At 42.1% G+C, this 22,990-nt stretch overlaps 1 protein-coding gene across 2 annotated transcripts in view; it reads left to right on the forward strand.

The window, feature by feature from the left end:
* Positions 1–22,990, forward strand: part of MFSD12 (major facilitator superfamily domain containing 12) — an 88,936-nt gene that overhangs the window by 10,551 nt on the left and 55,395 nt on the right. For both annotated transcript variants that reach the window (XM_044305310.1, XM_044305301.1), the window contains exon 2: positions 8,909–9,119. In XM_044305310.1, coding sequence (XP_044161245.1) covers positions 8,909–9,119 — 211 coding nt within the window. The remainder of the gene's footprint in view (positions 1–8,908; positions 9,120–22,990) is intronic.

The raw sequence follows: 22,990 nt of genomic DNA on the forward strand, positions 1-22,990 counted from the left end.
AAGACATACGTATGCATTTCCGTATGTGTTCCTTTTTTTGCGGACCCATTGACTTGAATGGAGCCACGGAACGTGATTTACGGCCAAATATAGGACAAGCTCTATATTTGTACGGAACGGAAAAACGGAAATACGGAACTGGAATGCTTACGGAACACATTCCGTTTTTAATGCGGAACCATTGAAACGAATGCTTCCGTATACCGTACACAAAAAAAACGACCCGTACACGTGCAAAAAACCGATCGTGTGAACTAGGCCTAAGGACTCGTGCACACGGCCGTTGCTTGCTGTTGCCTACATTGCTCCCCGCAAAATATTTTTTTTTCTTTTTGTCACCATATTCTGATTCCTATAACTTTTTTTGTAGTCATCTGTTTGTGGGCTAATTTTTTGGCCAATTTGTGAACGATCTGTACTTTTCATTGATCCAGTTCGAATCCAGAGTTAGGCTACTTTCACACTTGCGTTTTTTGCGGCTTAATAACGGATCCGTTTGCATTATTCATTCAGGAAAAAAGTCTAAGTCGAAGCGGATCCGACTTGACTTACATTGAAAATCAATGGGGGACGGATCCGTTTTCAATTGCACCATATTGTGTCAGTGAAAAACGGATCAGTCCCCATTGACTTACATTGTAAGTCTAGACGGATCCGTTAGGCTCCACATAGTCAGATGGTCACCAAAACACTGCAAGCTGCGTTTGAGTGACAGTTTAAAAAACGTACCGGACAACAAACGCAGCCAAACTGATGCATTCTGAACGGATCCTTATCCATTCAGAATGCATTGGGGCTTAACTGATTCGTTTTGGGCCACTTGTGAGAGCCCTGACACGGATGTCGCAAGCGGACCCAGAAACGCCAGTGTGAAAGTAGCCTAAGTCCACACTCTTCGGCAAAGTAACAAAAACTGGAAAAGCAAATAAAATCCAAATGTACTTTATTTCTTCATTTAAAATTGCAATACAGCGTAGATTTACATATTCATCCCTCCTGACGCGTTTTGACCAGTTAGGTCTTTTTCATAGAGTAATATACAATGACTCAAGGCTGATCTACAGAGTGGGCCATTTATATGGATACACCTTAATAAAATGGGAATGGTTGGTGATATTAACTTCCTGTTGTGGCACATTAGTATATGTGAGGGGGGAAACTTTTCAAGATGGGTGGTGACCATGGCGGCCATTTTGAATCCAACTTTTGTTTTTTCAATAGGAAGAGGGTCATGTGACACATCAAAGTTATTGGGAATTTCACAAGAAAAACAATGGTGTGCTTGGTTTTAACGTAACCTTATTCTTTCATGAGTTATTTACACGTTTCTGACCACTTAGAAAATGTGTTTAATGTGCTGCCCATTGTGTTGGATTGTCAATGCAACCCTCTTCTCCCACTCTTCACACACTGATAGCTACACCGCTGGAGAAATACTAGCACAGGATTCCAGTATCCGTAGTTTCAGGTGCTGCACATCTCGTATCTTCACAGCATATCTTCACCACCCATCTTGAAAAGTTTCCCCCCTCACATAATGTGCCACAACAGGAAGTTATTATCACCAACCATTCCCATTTTATTAAGGTGTATCCATATAAATGGCCCACCCTGTATATGGATTTTGGTCTCAAAGAGGGCTGGTTTTGTCTGTAAAATCAGCTAGGAGCAACAACTCAAATTAACCTCTTATACTCTGGCTTTAGTAGTTCATGTCCATATATTGAGTCTTGAGATTATATGAGATGCATAATAATTAAAATTTTTAAATAAAAAAACAACAAATTTAAAAACTTTAAACCATACATATTTCCATATATGTAAATGCGGACCAAAGTGTGATAAACACAGTAGAGAAATGAAACCCTTTAATAATGTAGAAACAAGTGTAAACGATAATTCATACCTAGGGGGAAGGCAGTATTTAACGTAAAAATGCAAAAAAGCCTGTCTTTCAAGTAATAATTTATGTAATTCCCCTCCTCGTTTATTTAATTTAACTCGTTCTATGCCTAGAACTTTTATGTAGTCTATATTGCCATCATGGTTTTCCAAAAGTGTCTGGAGGCACCTGACATATTGTGATTACTTATTTTGTCTTTTTTTATTTTTTTATTAGTTATGTCATAAATATGCTCCAAAAACATTTTTTTTTAAGTTTTATTTTAGTGCTACCGTCTGGGGTCCTGGGTTTTGGACCCCTGCCAATCTTATATTGATGACCTATCCTGACGATAGGGCATCAATATATATGGCCAGACAACCCCTTTAAGGATGGACATCATGTTTTTCACGGATAATAAGTAGCAGAAAAATTCCATCTCACATGACAGGCCTTGCTAAAAAATCTCATTCATTCTTGGCTTTAACAATAATTGCTTTGTCTATTATAGCGCTTTTCTTCTCATATGCAACTTTAAAAAAAAATGCTTATATAAGCAAGTTAATATGGATTACCATCCATTATCAGGCTGTAACAGAAGACACCTCCTGTGGTGTTATTTACCTGTATGATCATCCTTTGAATCCAAGCCAATGTGCGGTCCGCCCCTGTGTTTATGGCCAGTTTAGCATAGCATTTTTGGATTTTTATGCACAAAAATATCTGCTGTAAGCAATCGTCAGTCTCCTCACAGCTCCTTTATTAACATGTACACTGGAATTTTCATAGGTAAGCAGGGATAATCTGCTGCCAGATACAATGCCCGTCTCTAAGGTAGCAAAGGATCAGACCCTGGAATCGTGCTTGATTTCTTCTGATGGAAAGCAGGCTTAGCCATTGATCAAATGTTCATAAGCCCAACTATTTGGATGGTCAAAAAGGAACACTGAGGGTATGTCCACCTGGCATGTAAAATACAATGGACAAGACTGCTCAGGATAGGTCATCAATAGGTGATCAGTATCTGGTGGGGGTCCAACTCTCGGTACCTCCGCTGATCAGCTGTTTGAAGAGTCGGTGGTGCTCGTCAGTGATGGTCAGTTCGCAGTGTTCGCTAGCGAACACATGCGGGCTGCCATCTTTAGTAAGGTAGACTCACCCGTCCGGCGATGCACAGGTAAGCCGCGAGCCGGTCTGAAATCGAATGCAGTCACCGGGAGCAGACAGTTCAGAGAACAGCCCAATGACCGCATTCGATTTCAGAACGGCTCCCGGCACAGAAAAGGGTTTACCTGTGCATCGCCGGACGGGTGAGTCTACCTTACTAAAGATGGCAGCCCGCATGTGTTCGCTAGCGAACTGACCACTGGTGCTCGTGTGAGTGCTACTTCCTCTTCAAGATTACACTGTGGGTCATCTCGATAGTATTTATAAGTCCTTGTTGCAGCCGCCACTGCAAGAGGACAACACACCGTGTAATCTAGAAGAGGAAGCAGCGCTCCTCTTCAAACAGCTCATCTGCGGCGGTTCTGGAAGTCAATCAGATATTGGGGACCTATCCTGAGGGTAGGTCATCAATATGTAATGGCTGCACAACCTGTCATTCACCTTGGGGGAGATTTATCAAACGGATGTAAAGTAGAACTGGCTTAGTTGCCCATAGCAACCAATCAGATTCCACATTTCATTTTTGACAGCTCCTTTGGAAAATGAAAGGTGGAATCTGATTGGTTGCTATGGGCAACTAAGCCAGTTCTACTTTACACCAGTTTGGTAAATCTCCCCCTTTATTTTTAATATAGTGTAAGGACGGGGATATTAACATTTTCTGTAAAATACTTTGTTCAGTTATGTAACAATGACTCAAGGGACCCCATATCAAGACATCTAATGGGAACCCACTTCACCATAACCGCCTTCAGTAGCAACTCCAGAACATAAGAAGATTTTGGTTATGTTGTTTTTTCTAATGCACAGGGATAATGCACATGGTGATGTTTGTGGGACAATGTTCACAGTGAAGTTACAGCATAAGTATAATGTGCACAGTGATGTCACAGTACAGCAAAAAGGCTTACAGTGATATCACAATAGTATGATGATAATATTCATGGTGATGAATATCAGTGATGTCACAGCACAGAAATAATGCAAAAATTAACCCCTTAGCGACAAGCCTGTTTTTTTTTTTTTTTTTACTCATCGCCTTCCAAAATTCCAAATGGGATTGAATTGGAAAAAAAAACCTCAATTCTGCCACAGTTGGGGTTTTGTTTGTCATTCACTACAGTTGCAAGAAAAAGAATGTGAACCCTTTGGAATAATATGGATTTCTGCACAAATTGGTCATAAAATGTGATCTGATCTTCATCTAAGTCACAAAAATAGACAATCACAGTCTGCTTAAACTAATAACACACAAATAATTAAATGTTACCATGTTTTTATTGAACATACCATGTAAACATTCACAGTGCAGGTGGAAAAAGTATGTGAACCCCTAGACTAATGACATCGCCAAGAGCTAATTGGAGTGAGGTGTCAGCCAACTGGAGTCCAATCAATGAGATGAGATTGGAGGTGTTGGTTACAGCTCCCCCCTGCCCTCTTAAAAACGCACACCAGTTCTGGGTTTGCTTTTCACAAGAAGCCTTGCCTGATGTGAATGATGCCTCGCTCAAAAGAGCTCTCAGAAGACCTACGATTAAGAATTGTTGACTTGCATAAAGGGTTATAAAAGTATCTCCAAAAGCCTTGCTGTTCATCAGTCCACGGTAAGACAAATTGTCTATAAATGGAGAAAGTTCAGCACGGCTGCTACTCTCCCTAGGAGTGGCCATCCTGTAAAGATGACTGCAAGAGCACAGTGCAGACTGCTCAATGAGGTGAAGAAGAATCCTAGAGTGGCAGCTTAAGACTTACAAAAGTCTCTGGCATATGTTAACATCCCTGTTAGCGAATCTACGATACGTAAAACACTAAACAAGAATGGATTTCATGGGAGGATACCACAGAGGAAGCCACTGCTGTCCAAAAAAACATTGCTGCACATTTACAGTTTGCACAAGAGCACCTGGATGTTCCACAGCAGTACTGGCAAAATATTCTGTGGACAGATGAAACCAAAAGTTCAGTTGTTTGGAAGAAACACACAACACTATGTGTGGAGAAAAAGAGGCACAGCACACCAACATCAAAACCTCATCCCAACTGTGAAGTATGGTGGTTGGGGCATCATGGTTTGGGGCTGCTTTGCTGCGTCAGGGCCTGGACGGATTGCTATCCTCGAAGGAAAAATGAATTCCCAAGTTTATCAAGACATTTTGCAGGAGAACTTAGGCCATCTGCCCACCAGCTGAAGCTCAACAGAAGATGGGTGTTACAACAGGACAACGACCCAAAGCATAGAAGTAAATCAACAACAGAATGGCTTAAACAGAAGAAAATACGCCTTCTGGAGTGGCCCAGTCAGAGTCCTGACCTCAACCCGATTGAGATGCTGTGGCATGACCTCAAGAAAGCGATTCACACAAGACATCCCAAGAATATTGCTGAACTGAAACAGTTCTGTAAAGAGGAATGATCAAGAATTACTCCTGACCGTTGTGCACGTCTGATCTGCAACTACAGGAAACGTTTGGTTGAAGTTATTGCTACCAAAGGAGGTTCAACCAGTTATTAAATCCAAGGGTTCACATACTTTTTCCACCTGCACTGTGAATGGTTACATGGAGTGTTCAATAAAAACATGGTAACATTTAATTCCTTGTGTGTTATTAGTTTAAGCAGACTGTGATTGTCTATTGTTGTGACTTAGATGAAGATCAGATCACATTTTATGACCAATTTGTGCAGAAATCCATATCATTCCAAAGGGTTCACATACTTTTTCTTGCAACTGTATGTGCTAAAACTGACCTGTAATTAGTATGATTAAATAGATACCACATTTACATAATAACTTTGAAAAAGCTATTTTTTTTCTTTACATTGCCCTATTCCGACACCATTTATTTTATTTTAACAGTATCGGTATTTTGGGATGCTAATTATCATTATTTTTTTATTGTTTGTTTATTTTTAATATGGTCAGTGTGGATGATACAAGTATTTTTTTTATTTTTATTTTAAAATTTAGCAAACTTTTTTTTTAAAACTTATTTTAAGTTCCCCTAAAGACTTGTAATTGTCTGATCTCTTTCCCCATAGATTGCAATGATTTAATACTACAGCCTTTGGGAGGTTCACAGGGCTCCATAGGAACCATGCTGTGGCAGGCCTCAGAGCATTCAGAAGGCCCAAGACTGCCATAGCAACTGAACAGCTCCCTAATCTTTGCACAGAAGAGCCATTTGCACCCTGGGAGCACAGCACTCCCAGGATTTCACCAGTCGGAAATTTAGCTTTGATCTCATAAGTTTTTTTTTTTTTTTTTCCTCTGGATCATCTTTGCACGACGACAGTCTGAACTGGATGGATGTCTTTTTTTCAGCCTTATAAACTTTGTTGCCATAATACTATAATCTGCTATAGTGCCTGCTCAGCTTCTGAGTAGGCGCCATGTTTAAAGTGCGGGGGATAATGTACTTCAATTGGCTATATATCATTAACTGCGCGTGTATGAGTGGAGATGGGTCCCCTTAGACATTGGGCCTCATTGCAGCTGCTATGTCTGCTACCCTGGTAGTTACACCAATTACTTTGATAGTAATGTGTTTTTTTTCGCTAGAGAACAAAGAGTCTCTTTAGCAACACTCTGAGGACTACTAAGAAGTATCCATCTTCAGCATTTCTACTGAGAACTGAAAACCACTGTTCAGCATACAAAGGAAGGCTTCTCAGCATGTCTCCTTTCTAACTGCCCCAGCCCCTGTCTCCTTATATATGCCCTAACTATCGCTGCCTACCTGACTTTCTGTCAGCACTGACCGCTGCAGCCCCAATCCTCTCCCTGTCGTCCCAGAGCTAAACGCACACATGTGAACCCAATTTTACAGTTTCTTGGGTGAAAGATCCCCTTTCTCATGGGTGTTTGGGAATACAATATCTCCTTGAGGATGAGTGCCTTAAACAGCGTGAGGAGTTGTATAGACCATACACACTCCTTTGGAATTCTGGGAAGAGGGTGTGCAAATGAACTCAACAAGCTCCACCTCTAATGCTAGCAGATGTAAAGTAGCTATCCCATAAGTCAATGTTTGACCCTTTGAAAGGCATAGATACATGACTTGGATAATAGTTAAGCCAGCATCTTATCTGCGGAAAGCTGTTTCTGAGTGATTGCCCCTCATCAGTGTAGGGCAGAGGCTACTGGCTTAACTGGGAGAGAAGCCTAAGTAAGGATTTGGGGAATACAATATCTCCTTATGGAAAGCGCGTTAAACGGCGTGCATGCTCTTCTGTCTCAAGGCCCTTCAAAAGGTGGAACATAGACTTGTAGCTACATTACATGAGGTAGCATTAGAGGTAGAGCTTGTGAAGAGCTCATTTCTATACCCTCATGGGTGTTAAGTAGTTTTTAGTTTACATATCAAAGAAAGGCAAATGGATTTGGGTTAATAGTAGGGACTGTCCCTCCAAAAGTTGGATGCTTGGGAGCTATTCTTTGTTCAAAGCACTGTGTAGAAAGAAAACGGAAAAGGAAAAGTGTCACCAAAATTTTTATCTGCCAGTTAAAACCAGACAGCGACTCATCTTCTTTTCTAATCTGTTTTTATTTTCTGATTGTAGATTCTTTAATTTTATTTCCTGAACATTATTGCCATCCTGCCTGAGCTGTTCTTAACAGCATTTACACAGCATTAAGAAAATTGCTTTATGGCAGCACCATGGTCCATAGACACAATGGTCAGGAGGGGGGACCTCATTGACTTCTATGGGAGAGTTTTCTAGGCATGGTCTGACCTGTGCAGTGGTCATTGTACAAGGAAAGAATAGACAAGCTTTGACAATCGCCCATTGTGAATGATAGATCCTGTATTATCTACATACAGAGATGATAATCCTACAGACAGGATTAGAATGATAGATAAGCAGGTAACTGCAGTAAAGTGATATGTACGGACCAAGAAATGGTGTCTATTATTCGGCTTAATGGCCAGTGGGAAAACTGCAGGGTTTTATGGTGTTTGTTTAATTATAGATTAACATGGAAAATTAAAGTAAGATCATCAAAAATTCTTTAAAAATATGTTCCATTTTCTGAATACAAATTCCCTTTACAGCTGGCTACACTGCTTATACACAGACAGCCAAAATTGTCTGTCAACATTTCCTGTTAAACCCCCACACAACAGTTACAGAAGCAAGCCGGTGGTGCAAACCTTATCAGAGGCTGCCAGATGCAGTCTACCGTATAGGATTGTGTATTTTTATATATACGTTTGTTTGACATGTTACATGTTGACTTATTAGTTGTGTAAATGTCCCAGAAACGCTGACAAACTTTTATCCAGTCTTGTGTCTAGTTTGAAGCCAAAGCCTAATGAGAATTGTTAATAGTCTAATCCTATGTTGGGTTTTGCATGCTCAACCTGCGGCCCTCCAGCTGTTGTAAAACTACAACTCCCACCATGCCCTTCTGTAAGCTGATAGTTGTATGCTGTCTGGGAATGATGGGAGGGCCACAGGTTGAACATGCCTGCTCTAGACCCTCTGACCATACTGACCTTTGACTAGTGCCTTCCTGTTAAATATCTAACTACAGGATGTATTTTGCTGATTTTGCTGGCTAATGTGATGTTTTCATGTCCTGCAGGTTATTTTATTTGTGTCCATGCATAGATTATAGCTCAAGTTTATGCCAGCACCTAGCAAGACTTTCTTTTGCATGGAGATACCAGAGATGTCCTTCATTTATTAAGAGGCATGTGCCTATTCATAAATTAGGTGCATCTCGCTCCACCGCTCAAGAGATCAAGACTGGTGTAGGAAACTCCAGTCTTGGTAAATCTCCCCCTTAACCTACAGTGGTCCTAAGTGAACCTGAGACCCTCTCAACCTACAGTGTTTTTTTTGTTTTTGCAGGAACATTGAGCGTTATTGTCTCATTCCCCTTCATCTTCAACCCATGCTTGGGCTGTACAGAAAATACACCACAGTGGGTTGGCCTGATATACTTTATCCCTTTCATCATCATTTTCCAGTTTGGATGGGCAGCTACACAAATCTCTCATCTAGCATTAATTCCAGACCTGGCTAAGAATGAACATGACAAAGTGGAGCTTACAGCATTCCGGTATGTTATGTTTTTTATTGACTATTCTTCTGTTTGCTTTTCTAAGGGAAAATGTATTCCATGTAAATCTTCCATCTGTGAACCAACAATATGTTAAAAGCGTCCAAGTTTTTTTTGTTTGTGTTGGCTGTGGAGACCAAGCAGGTGTAGTATCTAGGGGGAGGTAGTATTGGTCAAGGATGGCTACATCCATGAGGTCTGATGGATGATCTTGCTGGTGATTGTCAGAAGGGCGAATCCATGCTGAAGAAGAAAATCTGTTATCATATGTATGCTGGGAAAACAGAACAAGGTTTATTTTGGGAAGGTTGATTGGTCTTTGAGTAATATTTCCAGGAAACATATTTTCCTACCTGTGTAAATGGACAACAAAAGAAGCTTTGTTATTAGCACGCGCACTCCCAGGACGCCCTACATTCTACAAACCGGATTCCAAAAAAGTTGGGACACTATACAAATCGTGAATAAAAACTGAATGCAATGATGTGGAGGTGCCAACTTCTAATATTTTATTCAGAATAGAACATAAATCACGGAACAAAAGTTTAAACTGAGAAAATGTACCATTTTAAGCGAAAAATATGTTGAATCAGAATTTCATGGTGTCAACAAATCCCAAAATAGTTGGGACAAGGCCATTTTCACCACTGTGTGGCATCTCCCCTTCTTCTTACAACACTCAACAGACGTCTGGGGACTGAGGAGACCAGTTTCTCAAGTTTAGAAATAGGAATGCTCTCCCATTCTTGTCTAATACAGGCCTCTAACTGTTCAATCGTCTTGGGCCTTCTTTGTTGCACCTTCCTCTTTATGATGCGCCAAATGTTCTCTCTACGTGAAAGATCTGGACTGCAGACTGGCATTGTCAGTACCCGGATCCTTCTCCTACGCAGCCATAAATGTTGTGATTGATGCAGAATGTGGTCTGGCATTATTTTGTTGAAAAATGCAGGGTCTTCCCTGAAAGAGATGACGTCTGGATGAGAGCATATGTTGTTCTAGAACCTGAATATATTTTTCTGCATTGATGGTGCCTTTCCAGACATGCAAGCTGCCCATGCCACACGCACTCATGCAACCCCATACCATCAGAGATGCAGGCTTCTGAACTGAGCGTTGATAACAACTTGGGTTGTCCTTGTCCTCTTTGGTCCGGATGACATGGCGTCCCAGATTTCCAAAAAGAACTTTGAATCGTGACTCGTCTGACCACAGAACAGTCTTCCATTTTGCCACACTCCATTTTAAATTATCCCTGGCCCAGTGAAAACGCCTGAGCTTGTGGATCTTGCTTAGAAATGGCTTCTTCTTTGCACTGTAGAGTTTCAGCTGGCAACGGCGGATGGCACGGTGGATTGTGTTCACTGACAATGGTTTCTGGAAGTATTCCTGAGCCCATTCTGTGATTTCCTTTACAGTAGCATTCCTGTTTGTGGTGCAGTGTCGTTTAAGGGCCCGGAGATCACGGGCATCCAGTATGGTTTTGGATCAACGTATTTTTCCTTTAAAATGATACATTTACTCGGATTAAACGTTTGATCTGTCATCTACGTTCTATTACAAATAAAATATTGACATTTGCCATCTCCACATCATTGCATTCAGTTTTTATTCACAATTTGTTTAGTGGAATCCGGTTTGTATTTGACACAATGCTGGGACACCATCAGTGGCGTCCAGACTCATTAAGGCTCAATTCAAACGTCCGCAACGTGTTTTGCGGATCCACGGATCTGCGGATCGGCAAAACACAGACAGCGGCAATGTGTGTTCCGCATTTTGCGGACCGCACATTGCCGGCACTAATAGAATATACCTATTCTTGTCCGCAATTGCCGACAAGAGTATTACATGTTCTATTTTTTTCAGGAACAGAAATCCGGGAACGTAAACGCATTTCAGGAGCCGGGCCACACATGGTGTGGCCCTATAGAAATGAATGAGTCCGCAATTCCGATCCGCAAAATGCGGAACGAAATTGCGGACGTGTGAATAGGACCTTACTTCAGCTCAGGCCGCAGGTAATCACCACTTTTCACCACCAACGATCCATGTGCCCTTCATAAGGATCTTGTTTTAGCATTTCTTTGTTTATCCTTTATACTTAGATCATCTGATCACCCTTTCTCTTCCCCCTTTTTTCTTTTTAATATCTATTTAAATAGCCTCATGTATTTTATAATGATATTTATACATAGTTATCTATACAATTGTCTGTATTGTTTGTAGCTACCGCTGCTCCATGATAAATGTTATTTATGCTACGTTCTTAAATTGGCTCACATGTGTATATATATTGTGGTAATGTGTACAGTAAAGTGCACGGTAGAGGTATGGTGGGGGTGTGTATCTCACCCAGTTCTTCAGTTTAGCTGGGTGAGACCTAAAATCCAGAAATGGTATGGCTTCAGCAAGGCATAGTTGCTGGAGCAGTTTTTTATTTAATGTTGTATGGGCTAAATTTCTTTGGACTGGGAGACAGGTTGGTAGTGGGAGTCTTCTAGTCCACACCCCTAATCCATTACAGGTTCTCTGGCCCCAGGTGAGGCCAGCTGGGTTAATCAAGCTGGGATAAAATTAACCCTCTGTGTATGAGTCTGGGGGGGGAGGAGAGAAAGTAACCCTGGAGAGAGGGAAGCCTGTGAGGCACTGCGTGGTCTCAGCCAGGAGGGCTGTTAGTGAATCCGCATCTCTCCCCTGGACTTATGTTTGGTGAGCTGACCTGCTATGGGTTGGAGCCTGAGACCCTGTGCGTAAACTGTGCTTTAGAGATGAGTCAGGGAGAAGACCTCTGTATTAGGTAGTGCCCAGACGGGCAGGTGTTTATTTTTTGCTGTGTTTATGTCTGTGATGGTGCTGAAGTGCCGAAATAAAGCACCATTTGGACTTGAACTCCGTTGTCAGAGTTAAAAGTCTGTGATTGCGTCCCCCGGTGAGAGAGTGATCCCTTACAATATGTTTACATTTTGCAACCTTGCTTGACTTTTTCTACCTGTACTACAATGTGTCTATAACATACATATTATCATGTTCATATTTTTGACAGATCCCTTGATAAAGGTCCTCTAAGGGACCTAAACGTTGGGACACTATATGGCCTTATAAAAAACCCTTTTATACAAACAGAAAATCTGGACATGAATTGATTGTATCAAGTATTCAACATATCTATATGATGGACTAAAAGCATTACAAAACTTTCATAGAATCTCTTTAATAACTCGGTTGGGTTCACATCACGTTTTTGTCTTACGTTTAATGTACCCCAAAAAAGATATATGTTAACTGATGCGTTAACGTATAGTTTTTCTTGCATGACTGTGAAGGATGGGAAAACGTAATGTACCATGCTTTTCCATCCTGCAAAGTCCAGCAAAAAAATGTATATGTTAATGTAAACCCAGCCTTACTATTTTTTTTATTTTTTTTGTTTTATTTTTTCCAGTTTTCTACTTCTGCTTTCTTGTCTCTTCTTTCAACGTCTCTTCTCCCCCGCATAGTTTTGGAAATTAATATTTGTTTAGTCATTTTAGATTAACATTGAATATTTTTTTTTTTTTATGACAAAGAATCATAATAAAATAAGCACGGAGATGACACACTTGCTATAAGGTCTTTTGCAAGAATAGTGGAACAAGTCCCGTACTCATGATTTGCAATCCCTTAATCTCTCTGTCACAAGATATGTGAGTTAGGAAATGTATGATCTGTCTGTTACATGTAGATGTTAGGACGTTAACTGTGGGCCCCTTGCCTGCGGAACCCCTGTGCAGTTGCACATATCATATGTCCACCCCTCTACCTATTCTATTAATTGTGTCGTTGGTAATAATGAAGCACTGGATGAGATAGGGGGAATAGAGATTTTGACTGAACATGTTTTGACGAGTATAGAATATGTCCAGGACTGCAATTGAAGTACCTTGCCTTGTGGATGCGATAACTATAAGGCCCCATTCACACAACATGTCTTAACTTTGGATGCGTCTTGAATTCAATGAGTCCACACTGCGATGAGGGGTGCACACAGTTGGAGTCCCTGTTTGCAGATCTGCAAAATGGACACGGTTGTATGAATTGGGCCTAATAGAGGACCTGTCACTTCTGTTGACTTGTCTGTTTTACTAAATACACCCCAACCACTAAATGGCTCCACAAATAACATAACCACTGTGTGCTGTTCAGAATAAATTTGCCACACCAATTAAGAAAGCAACTCCCACACAGTCCTCAATAAGTACAAAAAAAAACAATAACTTTATTAATGCATCTTACATAATATGAAAAAATCCATCATATCACAGTGGCCTACACATACACTGGGCATGTAACCCCAATACTAATCCCAATGTTGGACTCGGCGCACTTGAATTTGGCACCTCCCTCTATTGGCACATACCCCCAATTATAACATATAAAATGCTTAGTGCAATCACAGAACTGAGGTTATAATGAAAGTAATAGTCTAATAATACAATCATTCAAGCAAAATTCATATAAGGATAAACAGTGCAGCATATAAAGTTAATCCACAAGGGAATATACAAGTAAAATGCCGACCAGTGTGGGGGCGTGGCCTGCATCTGCTATTTGCAGACATGTTTAGCGGAGCTCCGGTGTGAAGACCCTGATACCTCATCATCCTGATTATTCCTAGTCACCAAAATTCCCTACCCAGCAGGTAGAAAGTCGGGACTCTCCCGGGGCTCAAAGATCGCCCACAACAAACAACTCGCTGCAGCAGAGAAGCTCTGAGAATTTGCCGGCTCTGAAATTCAAGATGGCGCTGGAGCGTCTTTCCATGCTACCTCAGCCGGTGCATCCGGCCTCGCGACTGCCACCTCAGGGGATTCAGATCCTGAACCAGAACCTACCCTAAAGCAGATCACGGAACAGTTTCTCCATGCAATATCGGCCTGCCAAACCACTGTCTCTGGCAAGCTGGAGGAGGTGAAGGTAGATCTTGGCCTACTGTGCCATGACATGCAGATCTTGCGTGATAGAGTGAAAGAGGCAGAAGATCAAGTTTCTACCCTTGAGGATTGCACAACTCTTTCATGCGCAACTCACTGCCCTGGAGCAGAAAGTGGACTTTTGGCAGCAAAAATGTGATGACTGCTTTGTCGCAATACTTTGCGTATCATCTGACTGCCGGATAGGGCAGTGGGGAACAAACCCAGCAAGTTTATTGCCACAGGGTTGAAAACCGCCTTCTCTGGCGCATTTGCTAAAGAACGAGTCCATCGAGTACCTGCCAATCCGCCCCCTTCAGGTGCACCACCACGGCCGATGTTGGCTTGACTCCTCAACTCTACTGATAGAGACCACATTTTGCAATTAGCTAGGTGCAAACAAGAACTGTGTCATGAGAATGCCACCATCATATTATTCCCTGATATTTCTGCTGAGCTACAGAAGCGCAGGCTTACCTTTTACTGTGGTGAAAAAGCGACTACGTGACCTAAACATCCACTGCTCTATGGTCTACTCAGCCCTCCTACAGGTAGTCGACGGGGAAACACCCAGATTCTTCACATCACCTGTGGAGGCTACTGCATGGCTGGATGGCAAACATCACGCCGCTAGATCTCCTGACTCATCGAACACTCAGCTCACTGTCTACCCTCATGCCAGAGGGGTATGACTTCTCTCCTGCTGGACCTGCTGGGATCTTAGACCATCTCCACCTACTGATGAGTATCCCACTCATTGCTGTTTCCTATCTATCCGGGATCCAGCCTGTTCTAAGTTTAACAGTTTTTTTTCTCCTTTAGGTGGACTGTGTAATTGCAGCAATATTACTAATCTTACCCCCTTTTTTTACTAGGTTTTATTTCCTTTTCTGTTATTTTTTGATCAGGACCTTTGATATGCCGTTGTACCGCACAATCCATATTGTGCACATGGCAAACCTCTGTTATTAGCACTGCCCGTAATCATTGCCACGGTGTCATTATTTTCAGTCAATTACTGATGAAACATCTGACAATGTTATCTTTACTTGTTCTTATGGTTTATAGTTTAACCAAGGTGTGGTTGTTGATGCATATACATCCTCCATCTTTGCGGGTATTCACTGACTTCACATGTCATTGCTATGATGTACATACTCTGAGTCTTACTTTCCCCCAATTATCTACTGTGTCGTTCCTGAGGCTGGAAAAGCGAAATAATAGGGCACAGCTGCTGTCCCATTGCCCTACTTGTGTATATGGTGGACCTGCGTATAATGTCCTGGAATGTTCGTGGCCTGGGGAACATTAAGAAACGCACAATGGTGTTTTCCGCGATCTGGAACTTTAACCCTCATATATTATGCCTGCAAGAAACCCACCTAGTGCCAGAACATTCCAGGAGACTACAGAAACCCTGGGTGCAGTGGGCGCGACATTCGTGCCATTCTTCTTTTTCTAGAGGAGTCTCCATACTGATACATAAATCCCTACGATGAAAGGTAGAGATAATGCTGATAGACCCAGAGTGACGGTATGTTTTTGTAGCAGCATACATTAACTGCATCTTGTATGTGTTATTGAGCATTTATATACCTCCCCCTTCTTTACTGCATTTAATCCATCATGCCATATCTTTTGCTGCTTCTTTCTGCTAGGGTCTTGTGCATTGGAGACTACAATATGCTGTTGGATCAATCCTTATACAGACTTGGTTCCAGTCCCGAGGCCACTGCTGCAGACCCTTCACCCACTCCCTTTGCCACAATTTTGGGAGAGGTGGGATGGTATGACTTATGGCGAATTAAACATCCGGTCATCCTATATTGATTATGCCCTGGGAAACTACTCTGTGCAATGTACAGTCGTGGCCAAAAGTTTTGAGAATTACATAAATATAGAAAATTGGAAAAGTTGCTGCTTAAGTTTTTATAATAGCAATTTGCATATACTCCAGAATGTTATGAAGAGTGATCAGATGAATTGCATAGTCCTTCTTTGCCATGAAAATCTACTTAATCCCCAAATCCCCCTTTCCACTGCATTTCATTGCTGTCATTAAAGGACCTGCTGAGATCATTTCAGTAATCGTCTTGTTAACTCAGGTGAGAATGTTGACGAGCACAAGGCTGGAGATCATTATGTCAGGCTGATTGGGTTAAAATGGCAGACTTGACCTGTTAAAAGGAGGGTGATGTTTGAAATCATTGTTCTTCCATTGTTAACCATAGTGACCTGCAAAGAAACGCATGCAGCCATCATTGCGTTGCATAAAAATGGCTTCACAGGCAAGGATATTGCACCTCAATCAACAATTTATAGGATAATCAAGAACTTCAAGGAAAGAGGTTAAATTCTTGTTAAGAAGGCTTCAGGGCGTCCAAGAAAGTCCAGCAAGCGCCAGGATCGTCTCCTAAAGAGGATTCAGCTGCGGGATCGGAGTGCCACCAGTGCAGAGCTTGCTCAGGAATGGCGGCAGGCAGGTGTGAGCGCATCTGCACGCATAGTGAGGCGAAGATTTTTGGAAGATGGCCTGGTGTCAAGAAGGGCAGCAAAGAAGCCACTTCTCTCCAAAAAAAACATCAGGGAAAGATTGATCTTCTGCAGAAAATATGGTGAATGGACTGCTGAGCACTCGGGCAAAGTCATATTCTCCGATTAAGCCTCTTTCCGATTGTTTGGGGCATCAGGAAAAAGGCTTGTCCGGAAAAGAAAAGGTGAGCAATACCATCAGTCCTGTGTCATGCCAACAGTAAAGCATCCTGAGACCATTCATGTGTGGGGTTGTTTCTCATCCAAGGGAGTGGGCTCACTCACAATTTTGCCCAAAAACACAGCCATGAATAAAGAATGGTACCAAAACACCCTCCAACAGCAACTTCTTCCAACAATCCAAAAACAGTTTGGTGAAGAACAATGCATTTTCCAGCACGATGGAGCACCATGCCATAAGTCAAAAGTGATAACTAAGTGGCTCGGGGACCAAAATGTTGACATTTTGGGTCCATGGCCTGGAAACTCCCCAGATCTTAATCCCATTGAGAACTTGTTGTCAATCCTCAAGAGGCGGGTGGACAAACAAAAACCCACTAATTCTGACAAACTCCAAGAAGTGATTATGAAAGAATGGGTTGCTATCAGTCAGGAATTGGCCCAGAAGTTGATTGAGAGCATGCCCAGTCGAATTGCAGAGGTCCTGAAAAAGAAGGGCCAACACTGCAAATACTGACTCTTTGCATAAATGTCATGTAATTGTCGATAAAAGCCTTTGAAACGTATGAAGTGCGTGTAATTATATTTCACTACATCACAGAAAACAACTGAAACAAAGATCTAAAAGCCGTTTAGCAGCAAACTTTGTGAAAACTAATATTTGTGTCATTCTCAAAACTTTGGGCCACGACTGTACAATACACTGTTTAGTATGGGGCTCGTGGAGTTTCTGACCACTCCCCATTGCTCCTAACTGATGGCGCCCACTGCCCGGTAAGACACCCCTTCTGGCTTACCCTTCTTACCCCTATTGACCGCATTCCTGATCAGCTCTCTGTGTTTCTGTCTGATCATGCCACACATAATGACCCCGCATTAGTTTGGGATACTTTAAAGGCCTTTTTACGAGGGTTTTTGAAGTCTTCCATATCATATATTAAAAGGTAGACAGCCGTCGCAAAGACACTTTGGCTAGGGACTGCACTCTCCTAGAGGCTGCTTATGTTGCGGATCCAACTGACTTCAATAGGGAACAGTGGTTGCAAGTGGGGCGCCAGTATCTCACTGTGCTGAAAGAGAAAGCTTTTTGCTTTTCGCTAAACACGTCTGGGGACCGAGGAGACCAGTTTCTCAAGTTTAGAAATAGGAATGCTCTCCCATTCTTGTCTAATACAGGCCTCTAACTGTTCAATCGTCTTGGGCCTTCTTTGTTGCACCTTCCTCTTTATGATGCGCCAAATGTTCTCTATAGGTGAAAGATCTGGACTGCAGACTGGCCATTTCAGTACCCGGATCCTTCTTCTACGCAGCCATGATGTTGTGATTGATGCAGAATGTGGTCTGGCATTATCTTGTTGAAAAATGCAGGGTCTTCCCTGAAAGAGATGACGTCTGGATGGGAGCATATGTTGTTCTAGAACCTGAATATATTTTTCTGCATTGATGGTGCCTTTCCAGACATGCAAGCTGCCCATGCCACATGCACTCATGCAACCCCATACCATCAGAGATGCCGGCTTCTGAACTGAGTGTTGATAACAACTTGAGTTGTCCTTGTCCTCTTTGGTCTGGATGACATGGCGTCCCAGATTTCAAAAAGAACTTCGAATCGTGACTCGTCTGACCACAGAACAGTCTTCCATTTCGCCACACTCCATTTTAAATGATCCCTGGCCCAGTGAAAACGCCTGAGCTTGTGGATCTTGCTTAGAAATGGCTTCTTCTTTGCACTGTAGAGTTTCAGCTGGCAGCGGCGGATGGCACGGTGGATTGTGTTCACTGACAATGGTTTCTGGAAGTATTCCTGAGCTCATTCTGGGATTTCCTTTACAGTAGCATTCCTGTTTGTGGTGCAGTGTCGTTTAAGGGCCCGGAGATCACGGGCATCCAGTATGGTTTTACGGCCTCGACCCTTACGCACAGAGATTGTTCCAGATTCTCTGAATCTTCAGATGATGTTATGTTGATGATGATAGATGCAAAGTCTTTGCAATTTTTCGCTGGGTAACACCTTTCTGATATTGCTCCACTATCTTTCTGCGCAACATTGTGGGAATTGGTGATCCTCTACCCATCTTGGCTTCTGAGAGACACTGCCACTCTGAGAAGCTCTTTTTATACCCAATCATGTTGCCAATTGACCTAATTAGTGTTAATTGGTCTTCCAGCTCTTCGTTATGCTCAAATTTACTTTTTCCAGCCTCTTATTGCTACTTGTCCCAACTTTTTTGGGATTTGTTGACACCGTGAAAATTTGACGACGTATTTTTCCTTTAAAATTATACATTTACTCGGATTAAACGTTTGATCTGTCATCTACGTTCTATTACAAATAAAATATTGACATTTGCCATCTCCACATCATTGCATTCAGTTTTTATTCACAATTTGTTTAGTGTCGACTTAGTGTCCCAACTTTTTTGGAATCCGGTTTGTACTTGCCCTCATCCATCCGGACCAATCTGGCTTTATGCCTAGGAAGTCAACTACAGAAAACATTTACGCGAGTGCAGGCAACTACACAGATGGGCATTCGGCAAAAACAGCAATAGGCTTTGGCGTCACTTGATGCCGCAAAGGCTTTTGACTTCGTTGAATGGCCATTCCTACTCACTACCCTTCTATCTTTTGGATTTGGCCTCTCTTTTATTAAATGGGCATCTATACTTTATAGGATCTGCTCTTCCTTTTTTGAATTGGGGAGGGGTACGCAGCAAGGCTGTCCTCTCTTTCCCTACTGTTCGCATTGGCTATTGAGCCCTTGGCTATGTGTCTCCGTCAGGACCCACAGTACAGTGGTATATGGGCTGGGGTCAGGAGGATAGAGTGGGGCTGTATAGTGCTTCCGTAGTGTTCCGTTCCGCACCATTCCGCATCTCCGGATCCATGATGCGGAATGGCCACGGAACGGTGCCCCGTGTATTGCGGATCCGCAATACAGCAGCGGGCATCGAGCCCTCTTGCACGTATTTATGTTCATTTTTTTTGCGTTCCGTATACGGAACCATTTATTTCAATGGATCCGCAAAAAAAAAAAATGGAAGGTACTCCGTATGCCTTCCGGTTTTTCCATTCTGTTCAAAGATCGAACATGTCCTATTATTGTTCGCATGATGGACAGGGATAGTACTGTTCTATCAGGGGCCAGCTGTTCCGTTCCACAAAAAACGGAATGCACACGGACGTCATCTTTATTTTTTGCGGACCGCAAAATACTGAAAAAGCCATATGGTCATGTGCAAGAGGCCTAAGTGTTTGTATGTTCTTGAACATGCCCCATATATAGTGCCGAAATCGCTTTTCCAGCAGCTTCTGTCCCCGTTTATATGGGGCTCTACCAGGCCCAAATTATCAATCTCTACTTTGTGTCGACTTAAGGCTCGAGGGGTCCCTGCCTTATTTTTATTTCTATTACCTGACGGGCTAACTAGGGTGCTTGAATATCTGTCTCTCCTCATATGAACAACTCTCTAATTCAGAGGCCCATTTGGCCATGTATTTGAATCTCAAATCTCTCTGGCCGGCGCTGGAACAACCTAATCTTATCCCCCGAATGCTCCTGCCCATACACAGAGTAGCTATACGGGTATGGGAGGCTAGTAAGGCCATACATGGCTTTCATGGACATATGGCTGAAACCCCTCTATGGGACAACCCTGCCTTTCCCCAGTTATTGTCTCTTTAAGACTCTGGGTTCTGGAGAACTCATGGGGTGTTTTCTCTGGGTGATGTGTTTCAGAACAACGTCTTTTGTTCTTTTGTCTCACTGCCTTAAACGGCTTTTTACAGATATTTGCAACTACGACACGCCATACATAAACATTTCTCAAGCACTTTAGGTTCAAATCTCGAACTACCCCTTAATCGGGGTCTCCCAAAGTCAGGGGCCATGTGGATTTCTATCCGCTTTATATGCACTTTATCTTTTATCTTCTTTATATACATATATCTATAGGGAACTAAACTGCAGAATGTACAAATACCTGCTATTGGGAGGTGGAGGGCCATGATCCCGGACCTTACAGAGGGGGACATCTCGAACATGCTAGAATCCCCCTCTTCTGTATCCTCCGCTGTCAACAACAAGTTCATCCAAGTATACATCCTTAATCAAAGCTATTTGTCACCATCCCGATTATATAAAATGGGAAGGTTAACCCACACACTGTGCCATAGGTGCTCTAGAGAGGATGCAGACTTTTGGCACCTCATTTGGGCATGCCTATATATACACAAATATTGGGAGGAAGTTGTTAAATTCCTCTTAGATCTTTTGAGCCTTCCAATTGCCACTTCTCCGATTTTGAGTTGTTGTTTTTTTGAGTTTTAGATGAAGCTACGTACTTTCATTATGTCCGGATATTTCTGTGTGAATCCTTATTTTTGGCACGCAAAGCTATCGTTCTAAGATGGATGGGTGAGAGAAGCCCCTCCTTGTCTCAATAGAAAACTCTTGTGAATACAATCATTCCATATGAAAACATAGTATATAAACACAGAGGTTGTCCAGCCAAATTCTGCAGAATATGGGGATCATGGTGCTCCCCTCCGAATACTTTATACTCTGCTCAATCACTAAAACCTTAGCTTCTCTTGCTTAAAGGATGTTTATATCTGATTATGTGCATTGTTGTCAGTATATACCTGTATACTTGATTTGGGTCTGTGTACCGACTCAATATTGCTATTTCCTTGTTTTATGCATCTGTTCAAGAAAACTATAAAAATAATAATAATAATAAAAAAATACACCAGTGTAGCTCCAACTCCGACATACGTCTAGCCTCAAGCTTCCTCAAGGGATACCTTACTCTCGCTTCCAAACATATTTATACCCTGTTAATGACCGTAAAATAAAATCAAGTGGGGATAAATGACATACTCGGCTTGGGCCCACATGTTATTCAGCATGCCTTCCCCATGAAATAATGTTGAGCAGTGGACTGTTCCTCTGTTATTCCTTTTGAAAATGTTTGACTAATTTAACAACTGGGTGTAATCATTTCTGTCAATAGGGTGTATCCATACAGTTTTGACATGGTAGCACTGATTGGACATTTTAGGTGCACATTCCATTGACAAGAGGGGTGCTAACAGCTTGTTGTTAATTTATTAATACATATCCAGGAAGAATAACAGAGGACCGGTACAACAGAGTTTTTAAGAAAAGTAGAGTATCCAGTAAAGCAGGCATCTCAGGAGAGCTCTTTAAAGGGGTATTCCAGCCTGAAGGACCAGCAGTGCGCATGGCGTACTGGGCAACCATTCTGGTGTTCAGCGGTGGTCCCAGCGATCTAGCATCTACCAGTGGATCAGTGATAAATCCTTCAGACTAGAGTATACCTCCTGGTGTTTGCGTAGTTGAGGTTTTCACCCATGGAAACTTTGTGAAAACGTACAGCTTCTCCACAAGCAAAGTGTGATTAATCAATGTCTATTGCTGTGGTCGTGTGACCTAAAAACAAGGTCACACTACTCGATAATGTTAAACTCTTACATAGCTGTGAAACCTCAAGTTAAAGGTGCATACCAGTTATAAAATGAGGATAACTTTCGTTCTTTAGTTATTTTTAGTTTTTTTCTAACACGCAGGCTGACCACATCTAAAGTGTGATAATGTGCTGTTTGTGATATGGTTTATGTGTCAGAGCATCCATGGGACATATGATTTCAAAATCACTTGACTTGTGAACTGCGACTGTAAAAATTCAACATTGTTGGCCCCTTCTGAAAAGTTATTTTAAACGTCTGCAAGGGATACTGAATGGTTTAATTTGGGCCTATGGTAAACCAAGAGTCTGTTTTAGAGTTCTGTCTCGCCCATAGTGTCAGGGTGGCCTAGGACTACCTGATGTTCAACATTATTTTAAAGCCGCAGTTTTAGCTAAGTTAAAGGGGTTGTCTGGGTTCCAAGCTGAAACTGAACATATCCCCATTTTCACCCCTCCGACCTCTCTAACATGAGCATCGGAGCATTTCATGGGGCTTCCATGAAATGGAAGGGCAAGGGCTTTTTTGTTCACTTTGGTACACTGCTAGGCAGAGGCTTCCACCTATCAGTGTTGCTGGTGATGTCACCGGCACTGATGGGCAGGCTGTAATACTTGAAAGGAAAATATCCAGCACCTCGATTTTTCGTGCTTAACGATGTTTATTCCACAAAACCAAATGTACAGCAGTGAAAAATCCTCAAGGTACAAGCCCCAA

This window comes from Bufo gargarizans, chromosome 1 (genome assembly GCF_014858855.1).
Source record: "Bufo gargarizans isolate SCDJY-AF-19 chromosome 1, ASM1485885v1, whole genome shotgun sequence".
In the NCBI taxonomy this organism is placed as follows: Eukaryota; Metazoa; Chordata; class Amphibia; order Anura; family Bufonidae; genus Bufo; species Bufo gargarizans.